General features: G+C 33.9%; 1 protein-coding gene across 4 annotated transcripts; it reads right to left on the reverse strand.

Annotated features, from left to right (window-relative positions):
- Positions 1-853: 853 nt before the first annotated feature.
- Positions 854-12638, reverse strand: LOC121985335 (WD repeat-containing protein 25-like). 4 transcript variants are annotated; one of them, XM_042538716.1, is made up of 5 exons: positions 12248-12638; positions 11642-11803; positions 2547-2650; positions 2166-2459; positions 854-1438 (listed from the first exon to the last, which is right to left on the reverse strand). In XM_042538716.1, the coding sequence occupies exons 1-5, from the start codon at positions 12537-12539 to the stop codon at positions 1067-1069; spliced, it is 1224 nt and encodes a 407-aa protein (XP_042394650.1). In that variant the 5' UTR covers positions 12540-12638; the 3' UTR covers positions 854-1066. The 4 variants fall into 4 exon arrangements, with proteins under 4 accessions (XP_042394650.1, XP_042394652.1, XP_042394648.1 ...); XM_042538718.1 differs by lacking the exon at positions 11642-11803 and having other exon boundaries at positions 12248-12637; XM_042538714.1 differs by having other exon boundaries at positions 2166-2650; positions 12248-12636.
- Positions 12639-13084: the final 446 nt, after the last annotated feature.

The raw sequence follows: 13084 nt of genomic DNA on the forward strand, positions 1-13084 counted from the left end.
GATACATGCAGTATAATACACGACAGAGCACATTATACAGAATGCAACCGAACAACTCAATAGAAGCGACTGACTTAAAGACCGACCGAAATATATTCAGTAGATAACATCCCAACCAAACGACCGGCTTAAGGACCAGCCAAGATATATCCAGCAGACATCACCCTAACAACTTATCATAATAACAACTATGTGTCAGAGAATATTCTTCTGGAACCTTCTTAGAGGACCATCTTGCCCCTCGTAAGCTGACCACTTATAACATCATATTTCTTCATTAACTTCAGTGATGACAGAAACTATAAACGATAAAAAAGATATATATCTGGGTAAATGGAAGATTCCTTGCATGACTACGACGTATTGCCTAGGTTGTACACTCTCCTTTACTTAACAACCTCTGGCACACTTTGTCACCTTATGATTGCGGAAGTTATGTGAAGTAATATATATAAAAGGGGAGTCCTCTCCGTGACGAAGGTACGCTCTCTAGAGATCTAAAACTTGTCCTTGTGCACACATTTGCTACTGTTCTTCATCCATCCACTCAGGCTTGTATTAACTTGAGTGTCGGAGTACCTTCGCCAGGGACTCCCCTTAATTTCTAGGCACTAACGTTTTGTTGGATCGTTTTCGTATGTGCAGAGGGAATCTTCTTTTCAGAGGAAAAGGTCTTTTGACAGTCAATCACCAATTCACCGTGTCCAACACATTATTTCTACAATTTTCAAATAGAATTAGTCAAATATATATATATATATATATATATTATTTTTCAGGTCAAACTCTATTGATGCACAAATGATCTAACAATTAGCAGGTAAGACTCACCAACGCAGCGCACAAGGGCTCATAATCTATAACGTGCTCATGTACTCTAGAAAATGGATTTACACCAGTTACAAATCACGTCTATAGAAAAGAGTAAAAACAGGTTTTTTTAACGGGTTGGTTGCATGATGGGCACTAGGAAGTAAAATTCTTTAACGGTTTTTTTTAAACGCTAAAGATAATATTGCATACAATATACATTATATTTAGCTTCCAAAACTTTACTATAAATCGTTTATCCAAACACGGAGATTTCCCCCCTCCAGCTACATGAAGCAATAACATCAGGTATTGTGGGGTGGAAGGCAACATCCACGCATGGCTGCTCGAATGCCTTAATTTTTTTCAGAAGATTGGAGGATTTGTAATCATACAAGTAGATACACCCATCTGAGGAGCCAGATGCAATTTGTTGACCATTCATGCTGAAATTACATTTGACAGGGAAGCCCCACACGCCATGATTCTCATACCGCTTGTATTTGTCTAACTTATATGGTAGCCTAGCTGAAAAAACAGCAATATAATTACCATTTGACTGTGCGATGAAGCAAGAACCATATGGGTGATACCGAACGCAAGTGCAGGTGTACGCCTCTGCATAAACCTTATGGTAATAGAAGAAAAACAATGTGACAAGGATGGCAAGTTAAAGTAGAAACGAAAACATCAGATGAGCATCAGACAGAAATGGAAAAGGATCTAAAGTCAAACTAAAAAAGCAACTCCAAACAAATCCCTGTTTTCTATTCACTGGTGAGCATAAAAGAAAAAAATTAGATTGCGCCTTTGGTTATTGTGGTAGCAAAAGACGAATACGTTTATCCTTAGTGCCTCCGCTAATTCATTTCAGGGTCAACGCAGAAAAGGTAAATCACGGACGACTACTAGCCTTTGGAATAATGACTAACGCATAAAGGAAGTATTTATCTTGGCTTTGCCGAAATTTGAACCCCAGATCTCATGATGACAATACCTCATGCGCTAGTCACTAGACCCATCTGAGGGGACGTGCCTTTGGTTATTGTGCTCTTCAAGCAAGCGTCATGCAATAGATTTTCTGAGAAGTGGGCATTTGTAGAAAGTGAAAGCTTTTCATTGCATTTTGGCAAGCATTTCTATCAGCTATCATTGATATATTAAATAACATATATTGTACAAAGTAAATAAATAAAAAATCACTTGCACCATCTTAATGGACAGCCAACATTGCCATAACTTCATATTATTTACTTAATATGCACCATGTTATCTGTTCAGAAAAGAAAATATAGAAGTTAAAAACTGAACATATTAAAAGATATCTTGGGACTAGCAAGGATAGAAAATATTACCTGGTTAGATAAAGGAACTTGCCGCATAACATCCCATAATATAATAGAGTTCTCACTAATGCGGCTGTTAGAAGTGTCACTGGAAGAAATGAAAGTTTTTCCATCTCGGCTGAATTCTACATCGAGAATTGGCCCAAGCCCTTTAAGATACTCCTTCACCACTGCCCCAACTCTTATATCCCATAGTCTGAGTAAGCCCTTTGAACCTCCAGAAAGGAATAGACTAGAATTTTCTGGATGGAATCTGACAACTTCCACGGTTTGTTCCTCTTTAAACATTTGTGTTTCTGTACCCTTTTCAATATCAACAAGTCGTGATGAACAGTCATAACCACAAGAAAGCAAAGATAATCCATCGGAAGACCATCTAACATCTTTTACCGCAGCATTATGGTATCTTAAAGCACAAACTTTCTGTTGATTTTTGTTCCAGACGTTCCATACATAAACTGCCTGATCCATACTTGCAGAAGCAAGAAGATGACCTGTACATTGAAACTTATCCATAAGCACGTGGTCATCAACGTTGACAATAGCTAATTTTTAAAAAACAGAATGTCTATCATTTCTGTTATAATGTAAAAGACGAAGATTTGAACAAGTAGTAAGATCACTTGCCAAACTTAGAAAATCTGAGCTTAAAAATTTGAGGTTAATTAAATAAGAAATCTAAGGATGTTTTAACATATACTTTTACTGTTACATAATTGTCGCCATTCACATGAAGTTACATATCATAAGTTGTATAGAAAACAGGATTCCTAAAATACCATAATTGTAGAATTGATGGAAATAACAAAGTTATGAGCTCATGCATTTTACATTATAAGATTATCATTACTTGAAATTAAGTAACCTGAGAACAAACAAAGATCACACTCTTGATTAATAGATGGAAATGACATCAGAACGGAGATTAGTACATGTGACATGACCAAGATTTAAAATTTCAAGCTAGAGTTTCATTTTATGATAGGAAGAATACAGTTTCAGTACCATATTAAACTATTCTGCTATGATTTTGAGTACTTTTTTAAATATAAAATATATTAATTAAAAACTATTTTTATTAATATTTGATTGTCATAAATGCTTACTATTATGTTATATTGAAGATATTGAATGTTGAGTTCAAGTTTTGATACTGCTTATTAAATCTTTCACAACAATGTTAAATGTATAAATTTAAAATTTATATTTTTATTATTATTGCATATAATTAAATATTCTTAATTACAATTTTGTTACAGAGACATCAAGGCTTTCAATGGTAATGAAAATAGATCCTCATATTTATTGTAAAGGCATCAAGTCCAAAATCTTGCATTTATAATAGTAATGAAAATTGATCAGAATGGCTAAGTGAGCAGCCTCAAGAGACCGGAAGAAGCTTACAGGTGACCAAAGGTCGCCGAGTCATCCAGAATCGTTATCAAGTCATTATCGAAGTTTATCAAGCCTAAAGTCATGTCAATAAAGATTACCAAAAGGCTTCCGGGTGATCGGAAGGTGTCATGTTATCACAACGGTCAGATCGAGATGGAGTCTATAAAAAGGACTGAAGCTCGAAGAACAAAATACAACACACTCTCGAATACTTCTGTTTTCAATTCTTTATTTACTCTCATGCTTATTTGTTGTAAGAGGTTTCTTTGGCTCCAGTTCGTTTCTGAAGAGGAGAAGAGAGTGGACCAGTGTTTTCATAGTTCTTGAACTAACAACTCATGGGTTGCAAACCAAGTAAAATCTGTGTCTCCTTTCTCTTGTGTGTTATTTGTTTTCGATTGACTTGTATGTGCCCTTGCCAATTGATTAGCAAGAGAAATCTAAATTTTAATTGCAGATCGCTATTCACCCATCCACTCTAGCCATCAGAACGACTTCCGCAGCACCAATAGTTGTGTATATTCTTTACTCACAAATGTGATATTTTTCTGCATCTTAATCTCATTGTTTGAATTTTTTCCTCTTTTTAATAGATGAATGCTTAACATGTTTCACTTATAATAGGCCAATTTATATTTATTAACATACTAGAGTATGTGATGCTCGAATATATGTATGGTTGTGTTACTTGATTTCTAGTGTCTTGGTGGCATAATGATACAAGAGAGGTGTTAATGGAATTGTACCACTAGTGGGGTGGCTATTCCTAATCATGGAAAGAGAATTCATTTGAGGTGTGACAATTTTGTCAAAGCATAGTCAATTTGCACTTTCACATTTGCTTCAACAAATTATTGGATTTACACATGTCTAAGTTTTGTAGAACTGTTGGATGCGGGTAGAGGGAGGTCAATAAACTCTTCAATTTCGTTCAAAACCTCAATTCCTACTCTATGACCTATGATCCTTAAGACACTGTCAAGATCGCATCTACCATTACTCCTCGGAAATCCTCTGAAGGTAAGAGACCTCTTACAAAACTATTCAGATTAAAATAATATGAGAAAAACACAAATGAACACAAAAGTACAAAGTAGATAAAAGATTACACTTTTCTTAATGTTGCTTTTCGATTGCTTGGATGAGCAGTAGAATCTTGATTAGGTTCATCTCCGTGCAAGAAGAAAAAGGGTTGGAGCAAACAATTCATTAAAAGAGAGCTCTGATAGAACTCCACAAAGGCACTTTGGAGGGTAAACTGGCTAAGCAGGTTTTGCTAAGAAGTCAACTCAGAAGTCTGAGATTAGACAAGGAGAGTTAATGCTAATCTACACTCAAGACTCAAGGAGATCCTGACCAGACTGAATATTCTTAATGAACTAATGTCTAATTGAGACATTATCTGATGTGCAATCAATGCATTCACAGAATGACACAATGGATGTCGATTCTAGATTTGTTTTATATTTCAAAGAATCTAGAGGTATGTACACTAGATGAATTCTTCTCTACTATGGAATTGTTTGAATCTCGGACTACAGATCAAGATTAGAAAAGTGAAGAATACAAGAAAGACAATGTGGCTCTAGCAACAACATAGGAATCCGACTTAAGAGTCATCGATGTATGGTAACCAGGAGGCATATCTATAAGGAAAATCAAGAGATTTTTTCAAAATAATAATTTTGACAGCATTCAAGGCCAGAAATTTGAAGGCAATTTGGTGTGATTTGTCATCGAAAATTCAACAAAAGAGTTTGATCACAAAGTAGGAATGGCATATATGGCAATCCATGAGGAGCAAGACATACTTAAACTGATGGGAGCAATAGTGAAGGAATATCATCTTATGATTTTGATACGGTGAGGTACATGACTTGCATTCCGAAAAGTTATATGACGCTATAAAAATGCTTTCTGGATCCCTTTATAAAATTAGAAGCAAATATATAGATTTAAAACAAGAGAAAATTGACTTAGAAAATCAATTAATAAATTCTTGTTCAAAAGTCAATTTTAAAAATTTAATGGCTGAAAATGTAAGATTATGGGAACAAGTAGACACCCTTAAATTAGCCATGGATAATTTTTTTATTGGTTTTACCAAGATGAACTTATTGTTAAATAACTAAAGACCAAAATTTAAAAGGGAAGGTTTAGGATTTGGAGGACCTAAACGTAATACTGAAAACTTAGGAGCCAAGTTAAAAATATTTTGAAAAGTTTCAACTTTAAAAAACATTTCCTAAATCCAATAGGCACAAATTTATTTTGGGTATCAAAATCGATTTTGAATTTTTGGAAACCCCTAAGATAGTCAACCATAGAAAATTAAGTTTTAAAATATTATATGGTTGACTCGGTTTGAGAGATGCATGCTAAAACTATGCAATTTTGAAAAATCTATTTAAAATTTTTCTTAAAAAATATCTTGAAAATTATGGCATGTTAGCTTTAAGTGTTCAAAATTTCATGATTTTTTGAGTTATATATATTTTCTAATAATGTTTTAAAGAAAATTTACTATAAAGAATTTGATTTTAAAAGTTATATGCTAAAATTTCAAAAAATAATCTCCATGAAAATTATTTTTTCTGGGAAAATATGACATGTTAACTTTATTGTTTACATGGTCAAAATTTTAGAATTTTTTGAATTTAATGGATAATTAAATTGAGATAGTTAAGGAAATGTTAGATTTTAAAATTTAAAGATAAATCCAAAAAAAAAATAAAAACAAAAGACTTGAAATTCTTAATTCCTAGATTATTTAGGCCCCATTCTTGAAATGCCAAAAGAGGAGAAGTAGGCTTATGATTAAAAAAAATCTAGGAGGAGATAATACATACAGAGTGAAGAGGGAGAATGGATGCAAGGAAGACTAGGGTTAAGTCAAACTATTTTCTAGATTTATTTCCGCATTTAATTCTCTATTATTGCTATGTTTAATGATGTTTTACCCTAACTTAAATGATTTTTATCAAAAAAAACAAAACAAGAGAGATTGTTAGAATTCTGAGTGGTTTGACCACAAGTTTTGATGTTAGATAAAGGATTTAAGTTAAGCCTCGTGTTTGATCTAATGTGTTCATCTAAGTGTGCAAGAACTTCAAAATACACACAAAGTTAAATGATGGTGCAGGGTTCGTGGAAGCTCAAAGAATGGTAGTATGGGACACTCGAAGGACGAGAAGTATCGAAGGTAAGTATTCCTAGAGCAGAAGACACAAGCAAGCGAGAAGGATGACATAAGAAGGGAGTTGACTGACAGGCTTGGTACATTCAAGAGATGAAATGATTAGCGGAAGAGTACACAGGTGGAGCGAGAAAGAAACTGGGCAAGTGAGCCGAAGAGCTTGATGCATTCAAGGGATGAGAAGTTAGATGGAAGACTGTTGTGAGATGAGATGACCAAACCTATATTTGGAGAAAGGGTAGAACTCAACTTGTGCATTTTAGTAGACTAGAGTCAAAGTTCCAAGTGACCATAGGGTTATTAGGTTGACCAAAACTTCAACCGACTTAATCGGTTTTTTAAAGTAATCAGAACAGGAATCGACTCAATTAACAGCATGATCCAGATCAACTCAAGATAATCAGTTAACTAGAAAGGGCGTTTAGTCGACCGGACTTGTGTCGAGTTAGTGATTCAGATCAGATGAGGTGGTCAAAGATATGAATTAACTAGAGGATAGATCGCCGAAAAAAGTGTTCAGTCAATCGAACTGTGGCACGTCAGTATTATCGAATAAACATGGTGCTTTACGGATGAAACTAGTAAAACAAGTCAAGTCATATGGTTGAACGCATGGTAACATGTCAACAAGTTCATGACAACAAGGCACTTCGTGCAGGAGGCCTATAAATAGGACTAGAAGGCTTGAGGAAGAATCACAAAAGTACCCTATGCTACAAAAGATCATTTTCCTTTCAAGACTTTAGTGTTTTTCTATTTCCTCATACCTTGTAATATTAGCGACTATAAGAAGTTCCTCCACCTTCTGCACATTATCGAAGAGGAAAAAATTAGTGGACTTCGTGTTCATAGGATAGTGGACTTAGCGAACCTAAGGTTGTGAACCATGTTAAATGGAGGTGTCTTTTGGTACTTGCATAGCTATTTGTTTAGCTATTTTTATCTACTAATGTGTATTTACCCTTGCTTTTACACAGCAAGAGAAAGAAAAGTTTTAAAATTGTAGGTAACAATTATTCACCCCTCCCCCTCTAGCGATCCTATCAAAGGGTTACCAATACCCTATCATTTTCAAAGGTTTTTACTAAATGTTTTCGGAAATGTTTTAAAGGTTTTTACTAAATATCTTCAAAAATGCTTTGAAAAGTTTTTACAAAATGTTTTTGAAAATAATTTTAAAGATTTTACAAAATGGTTTTGAAAATATTTTTATAAAGGATTTTCAAAAACATTTTCAAAGGTTTTTGAAAATATTTTCAAAAGGATTTTATCAAAAGGCTGCAAAAATATTTTTGCAAAGGACGCTTAGAAAATATTTAGCAAAAAATGTTTCAAAAGATTTTCAAAGGTTTGAAAATAAAGTAATTCAAAAATATTTTTGCAAAAATTATAGTTTAGAAAGGAAATTTTTGAAAAATTTAAGAAATTACTACTCATATTTGTTTAAGGAGAGCTTGCTTATGGTTATCTTGCTTAGTTATATGTTTGATTGATTTTAAACAAGTGGTCTGTCATCAAAAAGGAAGAATTATTGGTGCAAGGAGCATCAAACGGTCAAACCTAGGGTTTTTATATATGAGAAAGGATTTAAAGTTAGATATTATGTGGTCTAATTTGTATGTCGAGTTTGCAAGTGCTAGTAACTTGACAAAGGATAACCTGGTAGGTTTGGTATACCGGATACCAAGCAAGAAAGTCCTAGTAAGTTGGGGAGGCTAGATATCGAGCAAGGAAGACTTGGTAAATCGGAGATCGAATATCATACAAGGAAGCCCTAGTAGGTCATAGGTCAAGATACCAAGTAACAAAGACTCAGTATGGGAGAGGTCCTTATGACAAAGAAGGATATGAGAGAGTATCTGATATCAAGGATGTGGGTAAACCCTTTAGGTAGGCTGGACTTAACCTTGAAACCAACATGGATTTTGAAGTCAAAGTCAATCAAGTAGCATAATTTTTGTATTTGTTTTCGGACCAACTCTGTGTTGTAGATTTTTCAGACAACCAACAAGATTTCCAATCAACCAGTGTTCAAGAGACCTAAAAGGAGGTTCAGGCAATCAGATAAAGCAATGAACATAAACTCAATCCAAATGATAATGTGGCAAAGGATTATTTTTAATCTTCTAACATAGCAACATTAAGCATTTATCTGAGAGACTGAACAGTGATTAGGCAACCAGAAAAATCTATCAACAACACTCACCTAGACAGAAAAGCTAGTGTGGAAGGACTCCAGTCCATCGAAAAAGAGGATGCAGTCAATTGGTAAAGGATAAGTAACGAAGACTAGGCAAGCACAGATAAACATTTGTTTGGGCGACCCAACAGAGAATTTCGATTGGTCGAATAAAAGGGCTCAACGAGGACATCTTAAAAAATTAAAAATATCAAGAACATAATTAACTCTCAAGCTTATTGTACTCGTGTTCGTCGTTCAAGCTCTGCAAGGGCATCAAACAACTCAGCATCTTTGTTTGTTTATTATTCTTTTTTATTTGTTATTTTGGCATTGTACATTATTTATCTATCTATTATTTTGCTAATTTGTAAGGGTTTCTGTCCCTCTGAAAGGTTTCCAGGAAAATAATAGCATATTTGGGGGTGATTCACCTAACGAATTGATAGACAATAGAGTAGAAATCTAGGGATTCTGAACCACGTTAAATCACTTTAAGTTGTCATTTACTTAATTCTACTACATTTTATCTTGTTAACTTTAAATTGCTTCCACTACAAAAGCTTTGTTAATTATTTTAATCTCCTGTTGCATACTTGTGATATTTAACAAAAGGAGTTAGCATATTTTAAAATTCACTAAGCAATTATTTCTTATTATATGGATCCTCCTACATCATTAAGCTCTATCCCCTATTATATCATCATTTATATTTAAATAAATTTATCTTATTTTATCATTGCTAACTAAGTTCTCTTTGAACGTCCTCTTCCTCATTTAATATGCATATTTATCATAGTTTCATATTATCTAACTGAAGCATTTATTGATTATCTAAATACATGTTTATATCATCTTAAATGCGTCTTTCAATGTTTTTCCTCAATAGGAGTAACTCGACTTTCTCTCTAATATTTTATTTCTTGTCTATCCATCCTCATATGCCCGCACATCTACCTAAACATCCTCATTTATGTGACTCTCATCTTCTGCTTGTGTGTTCGAGTCATAATCTAACATTTAACTTCATATAACATAACAGGTCTAACCGTCGTTTTGTAGAACTTCCCTTTATATTTTAGAGGTACTTTACGATTACAAAGAATAACTGACGCTCTCCTCCATTTCAACTATTATATTTATATTTTATGTAAGACATCTCTCTTAACCCCTCTATTCCGTTACAAAAACGATATAAAATACTTAAAGCTCTTAGGTACGTAACTTATCATCTTCTATCTTAACGATTGTCTTACTACATCTAATATTGCTAAATTTAAATTCAATATATTCTTAAACTTCTAGTGTTTCTCGTCAAAATTCGAGTTTAGCATTTACTTCTGCATGTGTCTTATCTACCAAAACAATATTATTTACAAACAACATACATCATGGTAACATGTCTTAGATGTGTCTAGTAAGTTCATCTATGATTAGTGAAAAAAGACACAGACTTAGAACTGGTCCTTAATGTAACTCTATCTTTATAAAAAAACTTTGGTTAATTTGCCTAGAATCTTCACTTTTGGCATTACATCCTCATACATATATTTGATTATTTTAATATACACTATGTTAACACCTTTCTTTTCAAGAATTCTCCACATAATTTGTCTCAGACTCTATCATCAATTCTTTTAGGTCGTTGAATACCATGTGTACCATGTGGAATAATACACTTTATAAACTTCAATGATTGAGTTACTATGAACTTGGCTTTTGCACTTTAGGTCTGATGTTGGCTTTGACAAGTTAATAGATCAATGCTCTCATAAAATTTGGATAGTTACATAAAAATTTAAGAGAACATATAAGCTATATCTTCTATTGAGTAGTTGAGTATTACACGACTCTAATAGCATCTAGAGTTAAGAGAACATATGGAGCACGTTGTCAATGAAAGATTCCTTTTTAGTAAAACCAAGAAATTTCAGTACACATAGGGTTGTAAATGAACAGAACGTACGTAAACAAATTTGGTTCTCGGCTTGATAAGAATTCAATACATACAAGATCAATTAAATAAAAAAGTTTGAACAACTCATTCAACTAAACAAATATGGTTGAACACATATGTGCTCATCTTGTTAACTTTCGTGAACAATGTTCGACGTTCGTGAACAACGTTCATGAATATTATTCACGAATCATGTTCATTAATAAAACTCTTAATAACATGCTAAATAAACAAAGAAAATTTTTAAATGAGCAAAAAAGTTTAAATTATCAAGTTCAATAACCAATCAAACAAGCAAAAATTTCAAACAATAAAACAAGCTTGACTTAAGAGCTCGATAACATCAAAATGAACCAAGGTCAAGCTCATAAAAAAGAGCAATGATATGCACAAGGAAAAAAACTCAATGAAAACCTCAAGGATAGACACATAAAGTCATGGTCCACCATTTCACTTTTTGTGGGCCCATCACTTTATGTGTCTATCCTTGAGGTTTTCATTGAGTTTTTTTCCTTGTGCATATCATTTTTCCATAAAAAATAAACCAAGCCAAACTTGAACAATCATTTCAATGACTTGATTCATTTTAAGCTCGGCTTGACTTGGCTTGGCTAGCCTAGCTTATCAAATAAGTTTGAATATCCCAAAACTTGGTTCGGCTGGGCTTGTTTACCGTCCTAAGTACACAGACAAAAAGAAGAAAAAAAACATTGCATAATACTATAAAATAATGGGAAAATCGAAAACAAGACACTAACCATGACTTTTTGACCACTGTATAGAATTGACGGCAGAAGTGTGACCATTTAATGAAACCAAGAGTCCGGTAGAAACCCTACTCTTAGCAGCAGCAGCGTTCTTTTTGCACTTTAATAAATTCAAAATATCTGATGGAAGTTCTGAATCCAAAGTTGATCCAACTGCAACATATATATATATATATATATATATATATATATATATATATATATATATATATATATATATATATATATATATATATATATGTTAAGAGTAGCGATGATAAAATTATTTTATCCAATTGAAGAAGATTTAATTGTATTTCTAAAAATAACTACATTTAGCGTGCAACTGCATCTCCACAATCTGTGTCGACAATTGCACCATTACCATTATAACTTTTGGTAGAAATTATCTGTAGCATAATTAGATACTGAAACTTTTCTCCAAAGAAGCAGAAGAGATCAAATTGCAGTGCTTTCGAGGAATACTGAATAAAGAGATCTGGCTTTTTTGGTTATTTCCTCAAAAATGTTGAGGAATTACAAGGCATAATGGTGGAGCAGAAAATAAAATCAGATCAAACAAAAAGGTTTACCAGGATAAAGGAGAGATCAAGATACCAGGAGGCTCGACGTTGGTGATAGGAGGATTGGGAAGAGGCAGAGCGGCGGAAGGAGTGGATGTCGCTTCAGCCGACAAGATCGCCCGATCCCTCTTGGACACATATCTACTAGGAGGCTGGGCAGGAAGAACTACAGCAGGTGAGCGGGATTGCACGGGCGCGTAGCCTTCTGAACAGGGTCTCTTAGGAGGAGGGATAGGGCGCTGGCGTTTGTACTTGCCTTCGCCCAGGTTCTCAAATTCTCCATCTTCGTCGGAAACGTCGCCGTAGGCTTTGCAGAGAAGATCCATCGGTGGTATTCGCGGAAACCTACGGAACGTCGGCAAGGCAGCGTCACGCAGAGGCGGTAAGGGTCTCCGAGGAGAGCGTCAATTTGGGTTAGGTTAAAACGGATCTAAATGGTCGATCTGCGCGGCGCGGATCGAAGTCAGGCGGGACGGGTCCGCGGAGAAATAAAATTTAAAATTTAAAATAAAAATAGATTTGTTTTTTTAAGTTGGAATTAGATATTCAATTTACGTTGGATTTTTTTTTAAATATTTATTTCTTGAAATGATTAAATTTAATAAATTATAAGAATTTTTTATATACTTTTTAATAAATCTAATCTGATTTCTCAACGGTCGAGATGATGGACAGGATTCGCCAGTCACGGCCAACCCGTCCCGGTACCTGTGACGGTACAAATATTTGCAGTGGGTAAACCAGCTGTAGATATGACTCAGATTAAGGATGACTGATATACTAAGGCTGAAATTTAATATCTGTTCCTATTTTTTTTTTAATATGTATCTTAAATTATATAATAATTTTTGTTAGAATTATTGTATAAACT

This window comes from Zingiber officinale, chromosome 5B (genome assembly GCF_018446385.1).
Source record: "Zingiber officinale cultivar Zhangliang chromosome 5B, Zo_v1.1, whole genome shotgun sequence".
Lineage (NCBI taxonomy): Eukaryota > Viridiplantae > Streptophyta > Magnoliopsida > Zingiberales > Zingiberaceae > Zingiber > Zingiber officinale.